The 25,223-nt window shown below is 36.8% G+C and overlaps 1 protein-coding gene across 1 annotated transcript in view; it reads right to left on the bottom strand.

The window, feature by feature from the left end:
* The window catches only part of LOC127161586 (uncharacterized), a gene marked incomplete at its 5' end in the record, with an annotated part of 35,153 nt that extends 10,261 nt beyond the window's left edge, over positions 1-24,892 (bottom strand). The window contains 8 exon segments of the mRNA XM_051104329.1: positions 9,805-9,955; positions 10,058-10,154; positions 13,385-13,555; positions 13,654-13,714; positions 13,716-13,906; positions 14,027-14,168; positions 24,586-24,715; positions 24,823-24,892. Coding sequence (XP_050960286.1) covers positions 9,805-9,955; positions 10,058-10,154; positions 13,385-13,555; positions 13,654-13,714; positions 13,716-13,906; positions 14,027-14,168; positions 24,586-24,715; positions 24,823-24,892 — 1,013 coding nt within the window.
* Positions 24,893-25,223: the final 331 nt, after the last annotated feature.

The following is a 25,223-nucleotide window of genomic DNA, read 5'->3' as shown; positions in this document are numbered from 1 at the left end:
AGCATGATCAAATTCTGACTTGAAGAAGTGCATGCCGGTTAGAAATTTTGTCCGAGTTGAGGCAGCACAGATGCCTCGTGACTGTCACGTGTTGCATCAAAGTACCGCGATAGCGATTCGAGAGCAGCCGGCTGACTTAGCCGGCACAGTTTCTTCAGAACAGTCCATGTGGCACGATTCAAATGAGTCGTGCTGTTTCGTTCCGCTTTGGGCGCATAAAAATTATATTGAACATTTATCGAACTCTTCATATCTTTTTATCGAGGAAAATTATATTGCGATAATTATCGTCCAGCCCTAAGGCTATTGATGTGAGAACTGTAAGTCAGCTTATCATCGAGCCAGATACCAAGATATTTATAAGATACAACCCTTTCAAGCTGAGTGCTATTTAAAGTTTTAATCATAAAGTCATCAAATGATAATCTAGATCGTGTGAAAATCATGTATTTAGTTTTTTTTTAGCATATATTACAAAATATTTGACCAGGCAATTATGTGGTGGATTTTTGTGAGTTATTCCATCTTGTGGACTTTAATGATGTTGCCCTTAAGGGTATTTTTCGTAATCAACTAAAGGACTGTTTAAACAATCTAATGCCAAACAGCACCAGCTCTGCTACCCTTGATGAATATACTATGTCTTGTTGTTGAGTGATTCCTCATTCACTGTGGGGATTGCAGATGAGGAACCTTGCTATCCTCCAGTACCCACAGCACCAGAGCATTTACATGTCCCAACCGTCATGTCTGGAGTTGTTCACATCATGCCTGCCAAGGCAAAGCTAGCTTACATTGTGCCTGCTACTCCAGGGCCTGCTCACGTCATGCCTGCCAAGCCAGGGCCTGGCAGCCCAGAGTCTCTTCGTAAGATGGCCGTATGCACAGAGACTCTCAGCCAGATTGCTGCCAGCCCAGAGTCTCTTGGCAAGATGTCCACCACGTCTGATTCCTCGGCCAAGATGCCCACCACACTTGAGTTTCGCCACACCATGACCATCACATCAGAACCTGGTCATGTCATGACTGCCACTTCAGAGTCTCGACCCAGCATGACTGCCATACTCAAAGTCTGGGGGCTATCTCGTCGGTCCTGACCCAAGCTTCGCATCCGGAGGAGCTTGGGTCAGGACTGACGAGACTGATTGCCAGCTTGATGGACCAACCTCTGATGTCAGTGCAAGTGGATGGCATCCCAGGAATCTCTATGTTCTCAAGCCTCACAGACTTAGCACTCTCAAGCCCAATGGGCATCCCATTTCAAACATAATATCAACAAACAAAAGACCAAACACAAAATGGAAATAATAATAAAAAATAAAAACATTGAGAGAGATACAATATAAATATCACAAGTGTAACACATTTAACAGATAAAATATGTCAGTTTAACAATTAGCACTTATCATATCAAATCCTGTGGTACTGTTTTTATATAATTCAAAAAGGGGTCCCAGATTTTATAAAATAATTCACTCCTGCCCCTCATAGATTATGTAATCTTTTCTAACGGTACACAACTACACACCTCCGACAACCACAATCCAATCAGCACCTCAAAGTCTGCTTTCCATTTTAGAGCAATACATTTCTTAGCTATTATTAACAACATTTCAGTCAGCTTAATCGTGTGACTATGACAGAGGTTAGAATTGGTAAAATTACCTAGTAAACACACCTCTGGGTCCACTGGAAAATTACTTCCATGAATTTGTGATATAATGTTACATACTTGTACCCAAAACACCATCACTTTCGGACACAACCAGGTAGAATGTAAAAATGTTCCTTCCTCTGTACCACATCTGAAGCAAAGTGGTGAGATACTGTTATTAAATTTATGCAATCTGGATGGAGTATAATAAAGTTGTCTACATCCTCTATACAATGGGAATGAAGCAGAAATAATTCCATTTGTAACAATTTTTGCCTTGGGTGATTTATAAAGTGATTGAATTAGGTCAATATATGCTGGTCCGAATCCAAATCTTTTTAATACCTCAAAAAGGTATGGCCATTCGACCCGATCGAATGACTTTTCAGCATCGAGAGAAACAGCCACTCCGGGTATATGTTTTTCTTTAGCTATATGGATAATGTTAAAAAATCTCCTCAGATTGTTTGAAGAAAGTCTCCCAATTACAAAACCAGTCTGATCTGGATTATTCAGCAATGGAATACGAGTTTCTAATCTCTTGGACATTATTTTGGTAACTAATTTATAATCCACATTAAGGAGTGAAATTGGCCTGTAGGAGCCGCATTTTAATGGATCCCTACCTTTCTTATAAATAACTGAAATTATTGCATTAGAGAAAGACTCTGGAAAACAGCTCTAGATTGTTCAAGCACTTCCATCAAATATGGGACAAGCAAACCTTTAAATTCTTTATAAAATTCAGATGGGAACCCATCTTCACCCGGGGATTTGTTATTAGGCAATAGATGAATGGCTTCAATCAACTCAGGGGCCGAGAAAGGTTGATCCAAACTAATCCTATCTTCCTCTGAAAGACATGGCAGATGAACTGAGGACAAGAAAGCATCCATTTGTGAATGATCTGTACCTGTCTGAGAAGTATATAATTCAGTATAGTACTGCTTGAATGCATCGTTAATCTCTGTAGGATTGTATGTTTCTTCATTTCCTGTATTTATAGCATTTATCGTTCGTTTTTGGTCATCTCGTTTTAACTGCCAGGACAAAACTTTATGCTCTTTCTCTCCAAGTTCGTAATAACGCTGTTTAGAACTAATAATAGCCCTCTCTGCCTGGTACGTATTCATATTATTATACTCCAATTTTTTATTAAGTAATACCTTGTAAACATCCTTAGACTGAGCCCTGTGATAAATTTTTTCCAGTGCTGAAATTTCAGATTCTAGCCTATTCAATTTAGAGATTTTTTTTTTTTTTTTTTTTTTACTATTAGTATAAGAAATGCATTGGCCCCTAAGATAAGCCTTTAGAGTGTCCCATAATATAAAACCGTTAGTACAAGAAGATTTATTAGTAGAAGTAAAAATATCAATTTGTTCTCTTATAAATTTGCGGAATTCAGATTGTTTAAGAAGGATGGGATTTAGTCTCCACCTATAAGTCCCTCTCGTTTTCTCTGGAATGGACAATGACATTACCAAGGGAGAATGGTCGCTCAATAAGTGAGGGAGATATTCAATATCCACCACACGATACAAAAATTGGGTAGATAACAAGAAATAATCTATACGAGTATACGTATCATGAGGATGTGAATAAAAAGAGTACCCTCTGTCTTGTGGATGTTTCTGCCTCCAAACATCAGTAAGATTTAAATCTTTCATAAAAGCATTGGTGGATTTAGCAGCTTTAGAAAGAGACACTGGTTTAGTTGAAGATCTATCAAGTACATTGTCTAGACAAAAATTAAAGTCTCCACCAACCAACAGTGAGCCTGATGATTGAGCAATTTGGAGCATAACATTTTGCATAAACAAATGATCATCAATATTTGGAGCATATATATTCAACATCGTCCACTGTTCAGAATACATATGCCCTTGTATCATAACATATCGTCCTGAAGGATCGAGTACTGATTTTGTAACTGTGAAAGGGATATTTTTATTGATCAATATAGCAGTTCCCCTTGACTTAGAGTTAAACGAGGATGCAAACACCTCACCCACCCATTCCCTTTTTAATTTTTGATGCTCAGAGTCTGTTAAATGCGTTTCCTGCAGGAAAACGATTTCTGCCCCCAGCTTTTTAAGGTACATATAAACTCTTTTTCTTTTAATGGGGCTATGTAGACCCTTTACATTAAATGTCACAAATTTCAAAGGTTTAATCATGTATAATCTATAATATCCAATTTATCAAATAGAATACCCTCATAGCAAATTAACCTTAAACAGATCAATCCAATATTACCACAGATTTGAGATGTAAAGATGTATCTCTCAGAAAAACAGACAACCAAAAGAAGAAAAAACACACCTGAACACAAATATCCGAACGTAGCTGCTGAACCAGAACTATACAGCAGCAAAGGGAAAAAAAATTCTGTTGAGAAACGATTAGCTTGCACTACTTTTCTTAAGCAAAAATAAAAGGTCTAACCACGAGCTCTCCTTGATGTAAACACTGATAGAGGAGACAATTATTTATAAGTAGTAATCCCCCAAACCTATTGGTATCAATTTCAGAACTTATGCAAAAGAAAGAACGTTCATAACAGTCTTTAGTCAATAAAACAGGTTTCAGTCTCATATTGAAGCACAAAAATACAGACACTCATCACATTTCCTCGAGGAATGTGAGGGAAGCAAACCAAGGTACCCCAATGAGAAAATGGGAGAAAATGAAATCACGAGCATTCACGTGGTGAACCTCCCACTCAGTCAATAAAGTCACTCACCCTGTCCATTCTAACAAAAATTCACTGGATCGGGACAATCTGGGATATATATGAGACCGTATCGGTCTCAAATGACTCAGACGCGCCTAGCTACATCTCTGTCACTTTCCGACAGGTACTTAAAAGCTTCGTCCGGCGTGTGACAAAAACAAGCTCCACCATCCTCCGAGAAAATCCGAATGCGGGCGGGATAAACAAGTTGACATTTGACGTTCTTCTCCTTTAATGCCTTGAGCGCGGGAATCATTCCTCTTCTACGGCTCATCACCTCCGATGAAAAATCCTGGAAAAAACTGACTCTCTTCCCTTCAACGGAAATTGGGGCTTTATCTCGGGCGATTCGTAGGATGCTTTCACGGTCCTGGAACTTCAAAAATCGGATTAGGATGGGTCGCAGGGCCCTCCCCGGATCCGTGTTGCCGGGACTCTGTGGGCGCGCTCGATGACAAGCGAAGCACCGAAGTTCTCTTCACCCAGGATGCTCGGTATCCATGTCTTGAAGAATTCAACCGGGTCTCGACCTTCAAATCCCTCGATCAATCAAATCAAATCGTTCAATCCGATCAAGCGGATGTTATTTCGCCTGTTGTAATTTTCTATATATTCCAGTTTGTTTTTAAGAACCTTGTTGTCTTTTTTAAGGAGACTGAGGCTCTGCTCGTTTCCCGAGATAGCATCTTCCACATCGCTGATTCTTTGCTCTGCTGTAACAATCCGGCCTTGCATAGATGAGACAGACACTGTAAGGGTATCAATTGAGCCCTGAATAGAGTTCCTTAAATCCAACATTTGGGAGATCAGCTCCTGCTTAACACTCCCAATAATCTCGCGAAACGCTTTAATCGCCGCGGCGAGCACCCCCGCAGAACTTTCCCTTTTGGCGACGTTCCCCTCAGCGCCATTTTGAGGGATCTTTGTCTCAGTGGTTTCGGTGGCTCTATGCTCATCTTTCTTGGTTTTTGGTCGAAGCTCCATTGTTTCCCGTTGCTCACCAGTACCCAGTGACAATTTGCCAATGTTTGGGGAATGTTTCAGTAATTATTTTTAATGATATTACACGATTTCTGGAGAGCTCTCTTGGTTACGTGTTACTACTTCCGCCGTGGTGGTTCTCCGCACAATCGGCTCCACTGAAGTGGTCACCGGCTCTGCCCTGGCTTCCTGCTCTGCCGGCTCTGCTCTGGCTTCCACTGCTTCATGGTCTGTCACTGCTCCAGGGCCAAGGTCCTCCACTGTTCTACAGCCTGCCACTGCTCCATGGCATAGACCCCCATTGCTCCACAGTTCAGGTCTGCCTCTGATCCACAGCACAGGTCCTCCAGTGCTCCACTGCCCAAGTCTGCCATTGCCCCATGGTCCAGGTCCACCACTGTTCCACAGTCTTGGTCCTTTGCCATGCTTTTAACTTGGTTCCTGACAATTATAATCCAAATGCTCTCTGTACTGCACATTTTACTGATGACAGCTTCCTTAGTCTACATGAGTTCAATGCCAGATTCACCCAAAAGCCTTTCCTCAAAGATAAAGCAGTTCCCACTATATAAGCAGAAGCTGTTGTTTATGGGCCACAACCTGTAAGTATGTTTTATTCTTTGTTGATGTGTTTTCCATTATTAGTTTTTAGTGTAAATTTTATGTTGTAGCAAGGACGTAAACAAAGGATCCTAAATATGGTTCAGTGTTTCATTTGGCCACTATAGTAAATTACTGTAGATCCGCAGCCTGTAATTAAATAATCCCTTCGAGGACAGTAGTAAACTTTGGTACTAACTCTTTAGTAAAGTTAAAACCATATATCAAAAGATAATATAAACAGCAGTAGCATTTACAAATAACAGTGTATATAAAAAAATATGACAACACTAGTTTGACTTGGGCTCAAATTTATAAGGCAATATTGAGGCCACTGTTTGCAATACAACGGGACAACATGCAACTACCCATTATGGTAAGAGGCGTGGCACTTCCGGGCAACATGCACTAGGCAGTTAATGAATCACAACACACTGGGCCAGCTAACCAATCTGAGCCCATTGCGAATTTCTGAGAACGTCCAGGACGTCAACAGACCATTTTGGGAGAACAAAAAGCATTGTTTTACATTAAATGTCACAAATTTCAAAGGTTTAATCATGTATAATCTATAATATCCAATTTATCAAATAGAATGCCCTCATAGCAAATTAACATTAAACAGATCAATCCAGTATTACCACAGATTTGAGATGTTAAGATGTATCTCTCAGAAAAACAGACAACCAAAAGAAGAAAAAACACACCTGAACACAAATATCCGAACATAGCTGCTGAACCAGAACTATACAGCAGCGAAAGGAAAAAAAATTCAGTTGAGAAACGATTAGCTCGCACTACTTTTCTTAAGCAAAAATAAAAGGTCTAACCACGAGCTCTCCTTGATGTAAACACTGATAGAGGAGACAATTATTTATAAATACTAATCCCCCAAACCTATTGTATCAATTTCAGAACTTATCAAGTTCAGTCATTTGCAAAAGAAAGAATGTTCATAACAGTCTTTAGTCAATAAAACAGGTAAAGTGTCTCATATTGAAGCACAAAAATACAGACACTCATCACATTTCCTGGAGGAATGTGAGGGAAGCAAACCAAGGTACCCAAATAAGAAAATGTGAGAAAATGAAATCACGAGCGTTCACGTGGTGAACTTCCCACACAGTCAATAAAGTCACTCACCCGGTCCATTCTAACAAAAATTCACTGAATCGGGACAATCTGGGATATATACGGGATATATATATATAAATGACTCAGACGCGCCTAGCTACATCTCTATCACATTCCGACAGGTATTTAAAAGCTTCGTCCGGCGTGTGACAAAAACGTGCTCCACCATCCTCCGAGAAAATCCGAATGCGGGCGGGATAAACAAGTTGACGTTTGACGTTCTTCTCCTTTAATGCCTTGAGCGCGGGAATCATTCCTCTTCTACAGCTCATCACCTCCGATGAAAAATCAGAGCTGACTCTCTTCCCTTCAATGGAAATTGGGGCTTTATCTCGGGCGATTCGTAGGATGCTTTCACGGTCCTGGAACTTCAAGAATCGGATTAGGATATGTCGCGGGGCCCTCCCCGGGATCCGCCTTGCCAGGACTCTCTGGGCACACTCGATGACAAGCAAAGCGCCGAAGTTTTCTTCACCCAGGACGCTCGGTATCCATGTCTTGAAGAATTCGACCGGGTCTCAACCTTCAAATCCCTCGTTCAATCCGATCAAGTGGATGTTATTTCACCTGTTGGAATTTTATATATATTCCAGTTTGTTTTTAAGAACAAACTGGAATATACTTTTTTAAGGAGATTGAGGCTCTGCTCGTTTCCCGAGATAGCATCTTCCACAACGCTGATTCTTTGCTCTGCCGTAACAATCCGGCCTTGCATAGACAAGACAGACACTGTAAGGGTATCAATTGAGCCCTGAATAGAGTTCCTCAAATCCGACATTTGAGAGATCAGCTCCTGCTTAACACTCCCAATAATCTCGCGAAACTCTTTCATCGCCGCGGCGAGCACCCCCGCAGAACTTTCCCCTTCAGCGACGCAATTTGCAATGTTTGGGGAATGTTTCAGTGATTATTTTTAATGATATTACACGATTTCTGGAAAGCTCTCTTGGTTACGTGTTACTACTTCGGACGCATCACATGACTCGGGGCATCCCATTTTCTACTGCAGTGCCCATGATGGCGGTTGCCATTTTGAGTGTTTGGGCTACTCACTGCACCCCAGAGGCCTCTCTTGCCCATGAATCTGCTCCAGAGGCCTCTCTTTTCCATGAATCTGCTCTAGAGGTGGAACCTCCAGAGGTAGTGGCTTACACTGCATTCAAAAACTCACAGCCTGTCATGGCCAAGGAGGCTGTTCATGAACTCTTTGCCTGTCCTGTCAAGGTCATGGAGGCTGTCCATGAACCCTCTGCTTGTCCTGTCATGACCAACGATACCATCTCTGAACTGTTTACCTGTCCTGTAATGGCTGCAGAGGCCATTGTTAACCTCTCTGTGCTCTCTGTTCCAGTCCTGCCTCATCCGCCGTGGTGGTTCTCCGCACAATCGGCTCCACTGAAGTGGTCACCGGCTCTGCCCTGGCTTCCTGCTCTGCCGGCTCTGCTCTGGCTTCCACTGCTTCATGGTCTGTCACTGCTCCAGGGCCAAGGTCCTCCACTGTTCTACAGCCTGCCACTGCTCCATGGCATAGACCCCCATTGCTCCACAGTTCAGGTCTGCCTCTGATCCACAGCACAGGTCCTCCAGTGCTCCACTGCCCAAGTCTGCCATTGCCCCATGGTCCAGGTCCACCACTGTTCCACAGTCTTGGTCCTTTGCCATGCTTTTAACTTGGTTCCTGACAATTATAATCCAAATGCTCTCTGTACTGCACATTTTACTGATGACAGCTTCCTTAGTCTACATGAGTTCAATGCCAGATTCACCCAAAAGCCTTTCCTCAAAGATAAAGCAGTTCCCACTATATAAGCAGAAGCTGTTGTTTATGGGCCACAACCTGTAAGTATGTTTTATTCTTTGTTGATGTGTTTTCCATTATTAGTTTTTAGTGTAAATTTTATGTTGTAGCAAGGACGTAAACAAAGGATCCTAAATATGGTTCAGTGTTTCATTTGGCCACTATAGTAAATTACTGTAGATCCGCAGCCTGTAATTAAATAATCCCTTCGAGGACAGTAGTAAACTTTGGTACTAACTCTTTAGTAAAGTTAAAACCATATATCAAAAGATAATATAAACAGCAGTAGCATTTACAAATAACAGTGTATATAAAAAAATATGACAACACTAGTTTGACTTGGGCTCAAATTTATAAGGCAATATTGAGGCCACTGTTTGCAATACAACGGGACAACATGCAACTACCCATTATGGTAAGAGGCGTGGCACTTCCGGGCAACATGCACTAGGCAGTTAATGAATCACAACACACTGGGCCAGCTAACCAATCTGAGCCCATTGCGAATTTCTGAGAACGTCCAGGACGTCAACAGACCATTTTGGGAGAACAAAAAGCATTGTAGAATAAAGATAAAATACGTAAAAAAAATAATGTTTTTTTTTTTTTTTTTAAACCAAAGCATTGGGGGAAAAAAATGTAGATCATCCCTTTAAATTTAAACATTATTCATTTTTTTATATATAATTAGCTGGCTATAACATAATAATAGATTATTATTATTATTATTATTATATGTGTATTGAGGGACAGTAAATAATGATGCATTTAGTACTTTTTTTTTATTATTTTAAATTATTATAAAAGTCTAAAATGAATGTCTAAAGTGGACTATAGAAATAAAGTGTTACCATATTATCTAAAATAAATAATAATATAATAAGTTACTACTTGTCTTACTTGTTTCGGCAATGTGCAGCAGTCATGACAAATCTATCAGAGATGAGGAATCCACTGCAGATATGCTGCTCCTCCGATTGAACAGACACCATGTAAGGTCTGGAGTGGGGTTTTGCTTCCTTGCCATTCACTATACCCACATTCACATGAGCTGAGAAAGAAAAAAGAGGTAGTGTTAGTTATTATAGTTCCTCCTCACTGTCTTATATGTGCTATAAAACATGGATTATTAGTATTTTGTTTGATTAGTCACCAATGCAGGTCAGGTATGGCAGCAGAGAGGCCAGCAGAAGCAGAGAGAATATATTATAGACAATCAGCGAATGGATTTGTTTATTACAAAAATGCAACTTTTCATTTCGCAAGAAAATAATTGATGGACTGGTGTCGTGTGGATTAGATTGTTAGATTGTTTTTATCAGCTGTTTGAATTAACTTGGATCAACTTGCTGTTCTTATATAAAATTTTCACATGTGATAAAAGCAAAAAAGGCAAAAAAAAAAACACTTTAATGATTGTGTTAAAAACAACACATCTGGCAGAAAATCTAAAAGTTTAACAAAAATTAAAAAGGCCCTATGATATGTTTTATTTTTTCTCAAATTCAGTTTTATTTTTCACATTCTGTTTTACATTTATTTTCTGGATTAAATTGGAATGCTCTATAATAAAAAAAATATTTGATTTTATTTAAAATAATATTTATTGTTATTTTATTTATTTATTTCAGAAATATAGTGTTGTGTATTTACATTCTTCTGGTAAATAATTGATCTGGTACATATTCAAAAAAAAAATAATGTTTTAATAATAATTTAATTATTATTATAATAATTTTACTCTGTAAGAAAGAGATGCATTAACTAAAACACTAGTGTGCTATTTATGAAGGCTATATTTTCAATGCCAAGCATTTCTGCAGACTCTGTTGATCTTCTCCTAGAGTCCTTTAACTCAAAAGTTAAGAATGTCATTGATGACATTGCACCAGTGAAAGTCAGTAAGAAGACTGGCAGACAAAAATCATCTTGGAGAAAATCAAAAGCAGTACAGAGTATGAAAAGACAATGCAGAAAAGCTGAGCGAATGTGGCGGAAGATGAAACTTCACTATAGCATCTATAAAGACAGCCTTCATGCTTTCAATGTGGAACTAGCCACAGCAAGACAGAAGTTCTTCTCAAACCATATAAACAGTAACCTAAACAACACTCACACTCTTTTTGCTACTGTTGAGAGACTAACAAACCCCCCAAGTAAGATTCCCAGTGAAATGCTGTCTGACAGCAAATGTAATGAGTTTGCACCCTTCTTTTCCGAGAAGATTAATAATATCAGAAAGGTGATTAGCACATCCTCAAGTTATGCAGAGGTCAGACAGATCTGACTGCCACTATGTCTGCTTTTGAACCAATTGATAGCAAAACTTTGGAAGAAATAGTACAGCACCTTTAAATCCTCAACCTGCAACCATGACAGACTTCCCACATCTTTTTTTCAAAAGTGTGTTTAACTGTTTAGAAGCAGATCTCTTAGAAGTGGTGAACACCTCACTTCTTCCTGGGACTTTTCCAAACTCCCTGAAAACTGCAGTTGTTAAGCCCCTTCTGAAAAAGAGCAATCTTGATAACACCATATTGAGCAAATATAGACCAATATCAAATCTTTTATAGGCAAGATTTTCGAAAAGGTAGTTTTCAGTCAGTTGAACAACTGCTTAAACTCATATGAATACCTGGACAATTTTCAATCTGGTTTCCGACCGCATCACAGCACAGAGACAGCGCTCGTGAAAATAATAAATGATATTTGCCTAAATTCTGATTCTGGCAAAATATCAGCGCTGGTACTACTAGATCTTAGTGCTGCATTTGACACTGTCAATCATAACATTCTTCTGGAGAGACTGGAAAACTGGGTCGGGCTTTCTGGGATGGCTCTCAATTGGTTCAGGTCATGCTTAGAAGGGAGAGGTTAATACGTGAGTATAGGTGAGCATAAGTCTAAGTGGACGTCCATGACATGTGGAGTCCCTCAAGGCTCAATTCTTGTGCCACTCTTCTTTAGCCTGTACATGCTCCCACTAAGTCAAATAATGAGAAAGAACCAAATTGCCTATCACAGTTATGCTGATGATACCCAGATTTACCTAGCCTTATCGCCAAATGACTACAGTCCCATTAACTCCCTCTGCCAATGCATTGATGAAATTAACAGTTGGATGTGCCAGAACTTCCTTCAGTTAAACAAGGAGAAAACTGAAGTCATTGCATTTGGAAGCAAAGAGGAAGTTCTCAAGGTGAAGGCATACCTTGACTCTCAGGGTCATACAACAAAAAATCAAGTCAGGAATCTTGGTGTCAGACTTTCTGGAGTCAGAACTTAGTTTCAGTAGTCATGTCAAAGCAGTAACTAGATCAGCATACTATCATCTCAAAAACATTGCAAGAATTAGATGTTTTGTTTCCAGTCAAGACTTGGAGAAATTCATGCCTTTATCACAAGCAGGGTGGATTATTGTAATGGTCTCCTCACTGGCCTTCCCAAAAAGACCATTAGACAGCTGCAGCTCGTCCAGAACACTGCTGCCAGGATTCTGACTAGAACCAGAAAATCTGAGCATATCACACCAGTCTTCAGGTCCTTACACTGGCTTCCAGTTATATTTAGAATTGATTTTAAAGTACTTTAACTCATTTATAAATCACTCAATGGCCTAGGACCTAAATACATTGCAGATATGCTCACTGAATATAAACCTAACACAGCACTCAGATCATTAGGATCGAGTCAGCTAGAAATACCAAGGGTTCACACAGAACAAGGGGAATCCGCTTTTAGCTATTATGCTGCCTGCAGTTGGAATTAGATTCCAGAAGAGATCAGATGTGCTAAAACATTGGCCACATTTAAATGCAGACTCAAAACTCATGTGTTTAGTTGTGCGTTTACTGAATGAGCACTGTGCTACATCCAAACTGATTGCACTATGTATAACTCTTTTCTATTTTTAACTGTCTTAAATTTATTTTAAATCAAATTTTAAATTCTTTGTTTTATTGTTTTTATTATTGTTTTTTATGATTATTCTACTTATTTTTATGTAAAGCACTTTGAATTACCTTTGTGTATGAAATGTGCTATATAAATAAACTTGCCTTGCCTTGCCTTATTAGTAGAAGTAGTACTATCATTAAATCTCTGTTTCTGTCAGAGTTTCTTTCGCAAAAAAGACAGTAAAATGCTCACGTGGCTGTTAGAGCAGGTTGTTTATGTGTTCATGTACTCATATTTTGAGGTGGCAGAGGCCAAAAACACTGCAAGCAACGCGCTGCAGTATGTGTGTAGTAAATGAAATTGCACATCTGCATCATTCATTCACACAGAGACACACAGGACATGCAGGATTCATATTTAAATAGTAGTTTTGCAGCTTAATGACCACAGACACTAGTCCATATCATGTTTTGATTTAAGTGTACTGACCTTTTTTTGAATTATTCATCTCAAATTTGGTAAACTTCATGACATTTGGTGTTGTACTGTAAACCCCATTTTTATGACTGGATTTTCTTTTTACAGCATAACCAAAATTATAGCCCCATGCAGTTATACTCTTTATCCATGTAAGATATGCTGAAATCTTAGTATAAACTTCAGGTCGCTCTGGTGAATTACAGATCTCAGGGTCACCAAAGGAAGCAACACCAACTGCAGTGTCTCCACAAACCAAAGGAACTCCTGAATCCCCCTGTCAAAAAACAGATCAACACCTCAGTCACATGCAGTCATAATTCATAATTAATTCACAAATTAAGATTTGGTGAATCAAATGTTGTTTTGACATACATCACAGCTTCCTCCTTCTCCATATACACACATCATCAGTGAAGCTGAAAACTCTTCCTCCCCCCCATTTCCTTTCACATTCCTTGTTATTCATGACTGTCACATTTGTCTCCATGAGGTGATTGCTTTGCTTGCCATTAGTTTCTAAAAGTCCCCAACCTGCGATACTGCAAACAGAGTCTTCGATATCGCATTCTTCCGCTGGTATGGATATCGGCTTGATATTGTTGTTTACTGGTGCATTTTTTTCTAACTGTAAACCAAAAACAGCAGCATCATTAATAAAAAAGATTTAATTATGTTCTATTATATATTGGCTGTTGTTTTGCCGGAATGTTTATCAAAATCAGCAAAAATAAGTGCAGTTTGTTACCATCAAAAGCAGGATGTCATTACGAAAGGATTTGCCGGTATATTGCGGATGGGAATAGTAGGACTCCACTTTGATTCGGACTGAACTCTCATTCTTATTTCGTAGGTTATGTGCACCTAACACAACCGTCAGAGCTTGAGCTCTGTTGAAAAAAAACAAGATTTATTTAGCAATAACTTTTCTCACAGTCTGCTATATCCAAGTATGTTCTGGAAGTGTGCTGATTTGGTAGCCAAATCATGATGAATATTTTACAATACAGTTTGGTTGTACTGTAGTCATTTTCAATAAATGTAAATATTATTTATGAATTGTTATATACTTAGCTGCCTTAATAACAATAGTGAGTTATAATTGAGAGCAATTCCACTCCACTGGGGAGGAGTCCGTTAATGCCTCTCACTTACTTTCACTTTGAAATCGGAAAAAATACAAATAAATACATGAATTTCATTCATACTGACAAGCTACACCAACATATCTTATCATTACCAGGGCAGGGCTCATGAATGATGACTGTCTAGCCAGAGAACAGTGTAAAAGATCATAGATGTGTGACCGCTTTGATCAGCCAGCGTACTCCGTACATGCTCACTAATCTACAGCATTTTCACACCTTTTAAAGCCTTTTACATAAAAATATTCCAGCGGAATACATTTATTCTCGCTTCTATCAATAAGAAAGACTTCTAACGGACAAACACAGGCGAGATTATTTGAAAATATATGATATCTTGGTGAATATCATCGAAAACAGTCATTTATGTCATTTACGTGAACATAAACTGTTGAGAAATAAATCGGAGGTGGATCTTTATGATCATTATTTTAACATTAAGGGGCCGTTCACATATTGCGCCTAAAAACGCGTGGAAAACGGTAGGCGCGCCGATTTTTCCTCCTTTCCAATGCGCTCTGTAGCTTGCGCTCCCGTGGCGTCTGCCGTTGCTAAGCAACCATGACCCGCACTCTCAATGAAGACTTGGAAGTTTCATGAAAGGACAAACGGATTTCCAGCACTAAAAATCACTTGCTGTAGCTCTGCTACTAAATTTATTTTAGAAATGTACAGATCAGCTGTTTCTCCATCTTGACTGAGCATTTAATGTTATTACAGGAAAGGATGGATCTAATTGGTTGAATCTTGTCACATGACTCGCGGTGCGCTTGCAGCATTCTGAAAAGTTGAGATGAGGGTGAGGTGCCAAGATGGTAGTGATGGTGAAATGAAGCTTTCCGAAGAACCAAAGCTTTCCCTTCAAATGTATTGTAAAAAGGTTCATTACTCGAAGCTTTCCATCACTGTGCACACTAATGACATCTTGTGGTCAAAAGGTGAAGGTGTTGCATGTTTCAGAGGACCCGTTATTATTATTATTATTAGGCATTATTATTATATTTTGTATTGTTTCATGTAATAAAACACTTTGTGCTCTGAAAACAGTTTTTCTGTGTGTATGTAGTACACAATAGCCTATTAATGAATTTATGAAAGAATGAATAAATGGGACAAACTAACTTGTACAGTTTTTTTTATTATTATTATTATTATAAATCTGCCTTGATCAACACATGCAGCCTTATTCACACAAACAAAAAAACCTTAGTCCTATACCTATGAGTTCATAGGTAAGGCTCATGTATACATAATAAAAAGAAAAGAACATTATTGTAGAATTGTGAAGTGCTTGTGAACTGGGGAATTTACATTTTATTTTGTGAGTAATAGAAGAAATTAAAAATTTTTATTAAGGAACAGGATTTGTTCAACACTGGAAGGGCTAAGTCTGTTTCTTTTTTTATTTACTACTTCCCCTGCCTTTGAAAAAATTAGGCACTCAACCTACAGAAGGAGGTCACATGTATTAATATTAGTATTAACATATTGTAATTATTTTCATAAACAGGCATAAAATACACATGTAAATATTTATTCATATTATAATTCATTCTTATAGATATTTGTTAATTTAAAATACCATTCTTAATAATAATAATTATTGTTATTCATATTATTATTATCTTACTTTATTTGTTGATACAACTTGAAAATGCTGCCAGATTTCCGAACGGCCTCTTTTCTTAGCTGGTTCCATGCTGAAGATTCAAATAGTCTCAGTTCAATACCGATTACAGAGGTGCATGACACTCGAAACCTGCGCAAGGGGTTCGCGCTATTTTTGAATCAGATTACAAAGCAGTCACGTGGTTGTAGAGGAAAACGAAGCTTGATCACGTGTTTATGGCCAAACGAATCAAGCTCCGGTACACTGCTTCACTGCCAGATGTTTCGTTTTTTTTTGATACCAGCTTCGAAGCCTCGGCGCAGAACGTCACATCACTAGTGATTATAATTTGGTTGTGAAAAGCATTTCCCCTAAATTGATTTACCTTGTAAAACTACATCTCAGTTACAATTCAGCTGTCCGACAAATTCCAAATTTTGTTATTGGAGGTATTAATATCATGGATTTTAAATGTAATAACTCACACATTAGAAAATGTCTTACTCGAGATGTCAGCTGTTATCTAAAAGCACTCATGAAGTGGAAACAATTCTTCCTCATACCTTCTAATCAGAAAATATGGTCGGCATCTAATACATTTTTACTCCCAAATAAGGTAAAGGAAATACATTTTAAGATATTGCACAGGTACTATCCTTGTAACTCTTTTATTAACAAGTTTAGAAAAGATGTCTCACCTAAATGTTCATTTTGTAATTTAGAAAATGAAACACTTACACACTTATTTCATAATTGTAAATACTCTGAAGATTTTTGGTAGCAGATATCTATGTTGGTTTTTGATATATTTTATAAAATGATTAAAATAGATGAATCTATGATCTTTTTTTTTTAATTGCAATACTGGATCACATGTAGTAGATAACACTTTAAAGGTGTTAATACTTCTTGGGAAGTTCCATATACATAAAACAAAAATTATGTCTATTACTCCCTTTTTTAATTTTTTTTTGTAAAGACCTTAATATATTTTATGACTCACTGATCTCAGGTACTAGAAACAAGAAATGTATAAAAACGTCTCTAATATTAAAAAACGTTGTTTGTAAAATTTAATTTTTTACCCTCCATGATGCACATACTTGTTATATGTGTCGCCCACTTTTACTTCTGTTTATGTTTGATGTTATGTATCTTTGTATTTTTGTTCTTGAAAGAGAAATAAAAAAAAAAAAAAAAAAGTTGAAATGTTTTCATCTCGATGCGGTGCGGACGCGCCTTAAAAAAACGAGCGTGTCGCACCGCGTGCGCGTCGCGACACGTCACTTCCGTTATGAGCGCGGCTGCCGCGCGTCTACATTTTAAATAATGAACTTGAGCACACAAAAGACACGATATGTGAACGGCCCCTGAAGCGACCGCATTCACCAGCTGCTTGCTGTCTTCAATGTTAATCCATCAAAAAAATGAAAGAAAATCATTTGTTTATCTTGGCTTTTTTTATATATGTGTTTGTTTATTTATTGCTTTAACAACAATAAATATTTAATGAAAACTATGCCATACTATTTTAGGATTCCTCCATTTCTGCATCTAAACACCTAGAAACCTAAAACCTGCTCTATTATACTATTGTTTGCAGATTGTTTATCATGCAGTTTAACTGATATCTAAAACTTTTTTATCGTCCTATTTAAAAAAAAAAAAAAAAAAAAAAAAAAAAAAAAAAAGTGAAATTACTGTTTCATTTTTAGTAATGACACTTTTTGTTGTCATAATCTTCATCATTTAAAAACCAAAATAACAAGTGTCTATACAAAATATTATAAAAACAATAACATGTATTTTTTTTCATTATATTGTTTATTATAATTGTTAAATAACCATTTAACAAATTACATATTCCTAATAATCAGTCATCATTGCTTAAAAATGTAAGTTGAAAATTAAACTCTTAAAGCAAGAAATTAGACACAGAATCAGTAAAACTGAGTTTAATGTGGGTATATTATCAGTAAACTAATCATTAAGCATTTGTAATAATTCAAAAAATACTGGCTATTTAATCATAATGTGGTTCAAAGATGAAGGCCATAAAGCTAATGATGTCCACAAGAGGGAGCCACAGAATAGCAAATCCTTCAAGATCTCAATTCAAAGACTTTGAAAATGTTCCATTTAGGTGACTAAATAAAAACTGCATATGAATTCATTATTTTTTCATAAGCTTCAATAAAGCCCAATATAGTAATTATGAAAAAACTGTAATCTCCTAAATACTGATAGACCATTACTTTTTTTTTTTTTTTTTTTTTTTTTTTTTTTTAACTTAATTTTAATAGTATTCACCATATATTTATAGACATATAGCCGGATAACTCCTCTCACTTAGTTTCACTTTACAATCGGTTACAAATACAAGTAAATACATAAATTTCATTCTGACAAGCTACACCAACATTTCTGATCACTACCAGGTCAGGGCTCATTAATGATGACTGTCTGGCCAGAGAACAGTGTAAAAGATCATAGATCTGTGACTGCGTCTACAGCATTTGCATTTCTTTTAAAGCCTTTTACATAAAAATATTCCAGCAGTTGTATACAATCCACCCATCAGAGCACATTAAGTGTTAAATTCATGTGTTTGTGAGCTGTTTCATGTTTCATGAAGTTTCTGAGATTGCGCATTCACTGCAGTGTCCTCATTCAACATCTTTATTTGCACGTGTTAAAGCCTTGTAAATAAAAACACTCCAGCGATTGAATACAATAATAGTAGAAGAACATATTAAACAGGTAAAATGAGTGTGCTTGTGAGAAATTCTGTTTAAATGCACATTATTGAACATTAAAATGACCGCATTCACCAGCTGCTTCTGTCTTTAATGTTAATCGATAAAAAAAGAAAATCATTTGTTTGTCTTGGCTTCTTATATGTATGTACACTACCATTCAAAAGTTTGGGGTCAGTAAGACTTGTAATAGTCTTTAAAGAAGTCTCTTATGCTCATCAAGGCTGCATTTATTTGATTAAAAATATAGAAAAAAACAGTAATATTGCAGAATGTTTTTACAATATAAAATAATGTTTTTTTTATTTTAAATTTATTTCTAAAATATTTAAATTTATTTCTAAAATAGAATTTATTCCTGTGATGAAAAGCTGAATTTTTATCAGCTGTTACTCCAGTCTTAAGTGTCACATGATCCTTCAGAAATCATTCTAATATGCGGATTTATTATTAGAATGATCAATGTTGGATAATATCAACAGTTGTGCTGCCAAATTTTTTTTTTGGAACCTGTGATTTTTTTTTTTTTTTTCAGGATTCTTTCATGAATAACAAGTTTAAAAAGTACAGTGTTTATTCAAAATATAAATATTTTATAACAATGTAAATTATTTCTTATTAACTTTTAAGAAACATTTAATTATTAACTTAATACATCCTTGGTGAATAAAAGTATTAATTTCTTAAAAAAAAAAAAAAAGAAACAATAAAAATGTACTGACCCCAAACTTTTGAACGGTAGTGTATGTGTGAATGTATTTATTTATTGCTCTAACAAGAATTAACATTTAATGAAAAGTATGCAATGTTATTTTAGATTCTGTATCTACACACCTACAAACCTAAAACCTGCTTTGTTATACTATTGTTTGCAAATGCAGTGTTATTTTAGCATTCTTCCATGTCTGCATCTAAACACCTAGTAACATAAAACCTGCCCTGTAATGCTTTTTTTTTTTTTTTTTTTTCAAATACAAAAAATATTGGCCATTTAATCTTAATGTGGTTCAAAAATGAAGGCCATGAAGGAACTGAATGTACTGTCAGGACTCGGGTATGATCTGTCCATTTTGCTGGGGGTTTTTTCTATTTTTATTGTTTTTTTGTTTTGTCTGATTTTTATCCTCTTTCATTCGTTTGGGTTTCTCTCTCTCTCTCTCTCTCTCTCTCTCTCTCTCTCTCCCCCCTCGGTTATCTTTTGGGGCTTCTCTGTTTGTTCCGGCGCCAGCTGATTGTCCTCTGCAATCAGCGCGCCGCTTGTTTGGCGCACCTGCTTCGCCTCACCTTTTAATTAGTCGGTCTATTTCTCCTGGCTGTTCTCTTTGTATTGTGTCAGTGTGTTCTGAGAGTTTGCGAGATCTTCTTTTGTTTGTCTCCAGTCTAGTCAAGTGAACCTAGATTCTTCTCTGCCCAGTTGGGGTAACGTCCTTAGTGCTCGCTCTTCTCGGATTGTCTCTGTGGACCTGACCCGTGCTCTGGTTTTCGACGCTGTTTCTGGTTCTTGTCCACATCTCTGTCTGCACCTCTCTCGACCCTGCTCCTCTCGACTATTCTCCTGCCTGCCGATTCGGATTCGTTGCCCTTCTTCTCTTCTGGCGCTGACGGAGGCTGAGCGCTCTGCCCGGACGGGGTTTGGATTTTTTCTGGATTTTTTGGATTTCGGAACTGTGCTTTTTCTGTCTACGGACTATTTATTTTGCTTTATCCATTTTTTGCCAGTGTTACTGGCTAATAAAATTATTCTCTGCCTCATCTGCTCTTGGGTCCTTTCTGCCCTGACATGTACATCCAAGTTAAAAAGGGACACTATATTAGTTATCTATTTTCATATTGTGCATTGAACAGGTAGATCATCTACAGAAGCCTTTGCTTCAGTGACAAGACTTTAAAATAGCAAAGAGGGAAAACAATAAAAGACATGACTTATTTCGCATCCAGCTAGCCAACTCTGTTGAAGCTGTTGTCATAGCCTAGTAGGCAGGGCAGCTCAAGAATGCCGGACACACAAGAACTCTGGTTCTTTTGCCCCAAGGCTGCTGAGGCTGGCTTTGTCAAGCTAACATCAAAGTTAGTTCACTAACTTTAGCTTCTGGTTATTATTATTGTTATTATATGTGTATTGTATTGAAGGGTAGTAAATAATGATGTATTTAGTATTTTAAATTATTTAATTGATTTAAACAATTAGTAATATATTACTTAAATTATCTTAATTATAATTTATTTTGTATTATTAATTTTAAATAACTTAATGATTTAAATTAATCAGTCATTTATTATATTATCTAGATTATAATTCCTAATTTATAACAATATTAACAATATTAGTAACACTTTAGTATAGGACTGTCATTGCCTTATCCCTGTTCTCCATCCTTGATCCTACCTGATACCTAAATGTACCGACTACCTTACTATTAACTATTAATAAGCAGTAAATTAGGCATTTATTGAGGCAAAAGTAGTAATTAATGGTTTGTAAATAGTGAGAAATGGACCTTAAAATAAAATGTGAAAATAAAATAAATTAAAATTAAAATTAAATTATAATAATACAAGTATAGTATCGAGCAATAATGAATATTACTTTATTTCTATAGTCCACTTTAGACATTCTACTAACTATAAGTAAATTTGCAACTACATGTCACTTAACTCTTATTAGAATATTAGTAGACTGTTATGTTATGGCTAGGGGTCGTAGAACAAGTTGATATGCTTGCAAAGTTACACTCTAAAAAACACTTGGTTGTTTTTTCAACCCAAATGCTGGGTTGAGACCGCTGGGTAAGAACGTTGGGTTAATTTAACCCAATTTGGGTTAAAACTGGTCTTAATTTATAACCCAGCTGTGCTGGGTTAGGAACACAGACCCGAGAGAGAGCAGGCACGTCGTGTTCACCGTACGACAAAAAAGTGCGAGAAGCCGCCATTTTCTCAGCGTCCGCAGATGGAATCGAGTAAAGGACGATTTTCGGTAAGTAAAGATTAAAAATGTAAAGTCATCATTCATTATGTGTGTCCGGGAGTATTTTGAGACTTAATGGAACGTGGAAAAAGTCGGAAAAGAGCTTTTATTGGAAAATACGCTGACACGGTTTTTGCCTCAGATAGTCTTAACGGCCTCTTCTACTGAACAGAAGAGATAACTGTAGTACAACGTCTGTGAGTTTCATAAGTCATATTTACAGAACATTTAGGTGTTAATAGAGGATTATTAACAGATTTACATGTTAATTCGTAAACTTTTTTCCCACGATTAAACTGAAAGTAGTTTCCTAAAGAAAATGGCGTCAAGTAAAGAAGACTAGCCTAATTATTTTGAGGCTGATTAAGTTTTAATTGTTAAGAGTAATGTTTTGCATGTAATATTTCAGACTTGTTGAGCTTTGAGTCTTCATTGTGCCCGCGCCGGGAGTTAATGGCACGGAAGACCGCGTGTGAGAGGAGGCGATCGGCTCGGCTTCTTCAGAAGAGAGGGAAAGACGGTATAAGGCAAGTAAAGGTCATAATTTCTATATTATCATTTTTTGACTATTATTAAAAGAATGTTTGTTTGTTTTTTTTGTAGATGTTGAAAGCCAGAGATATAGGACAGCTTCATTCTTTCAGGATTAATGTGAGTTATTTTTAGAAAATACATGTTTCTGTTGTCTCCTGCCTATTTACTTCACATTTTGATGCAACAACAGTTATAAAACTTGTTCAAATTTTATTTAAACCATTGATGTCCTTTTTTGCAGAACTCAAAGCAACTTTGAAGCTAACATCACAGAAGCCTACTTGTGTGAAGAGGCAATTTCTGAGCTTCTTTAGAAAAGAGGGAATGGTGATTAAAGTCAAGTAAAGATTATAATGTAATGTTATCTTAATCATTTATGTTATCTATAGTTTTTTTTGTCTAAGAGTAAAAATATGTTTTATGTAGATGTTCAAAGCCAGAGACAGGATAGATTCATTCTTTTTTGATTGATATGAGCTATTTGTAGAAAATAAATGTTTCCATTGTCTTCTGCCTGTTTACTTAATATTTTGATGCAAAAATAGTATGATTACTTGTTCACATTTTAATATAATAAGTGATGTCCATGTTTGTCATTGCAGAACTCAAAACAAGCACAGAAGACTGTGTTTTAGAGGAGGCGATCTCCTCAGCTTCTTCAGAAGAGAGGGAAAGACGGTAGAAGGCAAGTAAAGGTCATAATGTCATAATTCCATATTATATATTTTTTTGACTAGTAGTAAAAGAATGTTTACTTTTTTGTAGATGTTGAAAGCCAGAGACATAGGTGAGCGCTTAATTCTTTTGAGATTGATGCAAGTTATTTGTAGAAAATACATGTTTCTGTTGTCTCCTGCTTGTTTACTTCACATTTTGATGCAACAACAGTATGATGACTTGTTCACATTTTAATTAAACCGCTGATGTCTGTGTTTTTCATTGCAGAACCTAAACCAACTTTGGAGTTAATGACAGAATCCTGCTTGTGTGAGGAGGTGATATTCTCAGCTTCTTCATATGAGAGGGAAAGGTGGTTTAAGGCAAGTAAAGGTCATAATTTCTTTCTTTTTTTTTTTTTTTTTTTTTTTTGACTAAGTGTAAAAGAATGTTTTATGTAGAGGTTAAAAGGACATAAGAGAGCTTCATTCTTTTAAGATTGATGGGAGTTATTTTTTAGAAAATAAATGTTACTGTTGTCTGCTATCATAGTATTCTAGAGCACTGTGGTAGACAAAGACAATAAACAACCACACAATATGGCTGAAATTATAAAACAGTCTAGTTGCCTATCCTTACAGAATTGGATGCACCTCTGTTTGAAAATGGTTACATTTTAACTAAATGTTTTCTTTTTTAAATGTTTTTTTCTCTTTCAGCCCACTGATGAAGAGCAGGTGGTGACTGGGATGAATGCTGGACAAAGAGGAGAAATGATCTTTCCCCCAAACTGATGCAACAGTGGTTTTAAAGGAGGAGGCCACCCTGGATAATGTCAAAGATGTTGCACACCTTTGCTGAGCTGATGGGGCTTCATGACTACATCAATTATCTTAAAGAGATAATGAAAATTGGCAGTGATGCATGTTCTGTATGCGATCATGGACTATGAAACAAACCGTAAAAGTTCACATTCATTCATACACATGCTCACAATACTTTACACATTTGCTTGTTTTAAATGTCATAATGTCAGTGTTAATGTTGTGGTTTTATTTTTAGTTTGTGTAAAAAAGAAAAAAAAAAAAAAAAAAAAAGAAACTATTAACTAATTGTTCAGTTATTGTAAAGTAGTATTTTTGTGTAGTAGTTTTATACAATATACAAAATTTACCAGACAAAATTGTCAGAAAATGTTCAGTGCTTCATTTATAAACTCTGTACCTGCTAATGCCACTTTTTCTGCATTTCTTTTCACATGCATGTTACTTTTGAATGTTTTCTCTTGTTGTAGTTTTTAATAAACATTTATCTTTTGTTAGTCATTCGGTGTGTGTTAAAGTGATTTTATAATGATCAGGATTTGTAGATTTAATGCCTAGCTCAATTTTGGGTTCATTTTAGCCTAGCAGTGTAGTAATTTTAAACCATAGAAAAAGCAACCCAACATGCTGGGTCAATAATTCAATCCAACTTGCTGGGTCAAAACAACCTAGTGTTGGGTTCATCCCTTTTTGACCCAGCGCTGGGTTGCCAAAATAACCCAGATTGGGTTGTTTTTAACCCAGCATTTTTTAGAGTGTAGTCAGTGGAATGTCTGTTTTCAGATATTAAGCAAACAGTTACTACTTGTCTTACTTGTTTCGGCAATGTGCAGCAGTCATGACAAATCTATCAGAGATGAGGAATCCACTGCAGATATGCTGCTCCTTCACTTGAACAGACACCATGTAAGGTCTGGAGTGGGGTTTTGCTTCCTTGCTATTCACTATACTCACATCCACATAGAAAGAAAGAGAAAGATAGTGTTAGTTATTGTAGCTCCTCCTCATCGTCTTAACTTGGGTTATCAGTATTTTGTTTAATTAGTCTCACCAATGCATGTCACGTGTGGCAGCAGAGAGGCCAGCAGGAGCAGAGAGAATATGACCATGATGAAGACAATCAATCAGTCAGTAAGCTCTTGCTGGTTATATTTGGTAAAAAAAAATAATATAAAGGAGGGTGGAGACACTGATCTTCCCATAACTTGTTACTTTCAGCTTGTGGTAGCAGTAGCTCACAAATATTTGATAAGACTTGTGGCTTGATGAGGCTTCAGTTGAAGGCTTCAAATCACCAAACCACCAAGATTTGTGCCATTTGATTAATTTGCAGCCATTAACTTGCAGACAGTGCACAGAGCCTCGAGCGCAAAGAAGCAAAGCCATGCTTTCTTTTACAACATGAGATGTAAAGAATTACATTTAGTTAATCATCTGTGAAGGTGAGAAGTC

Source organism: Labeo rohita, unplaced genomic scaffold (assembly GCF_022985175.1).
Source record: "Labeo rohita strain BAU-BD-2019 unplaced genomic scaffold, IGBB_LRoh.1.0 scaffold_678, whole genome shotgun sequence".
Taxonomy (NCBI): domain Eukaryota; kingdom Metazoa; phylum Chordata; class Actinopteri; order Cypriniformes; family Cyprinidae; genus Labeo; species Labeo rohita.
Note: the sequence above shows the minus strand (reverse complement) of the source record. Positions and strands in the feature narration are given on the sequence as shown.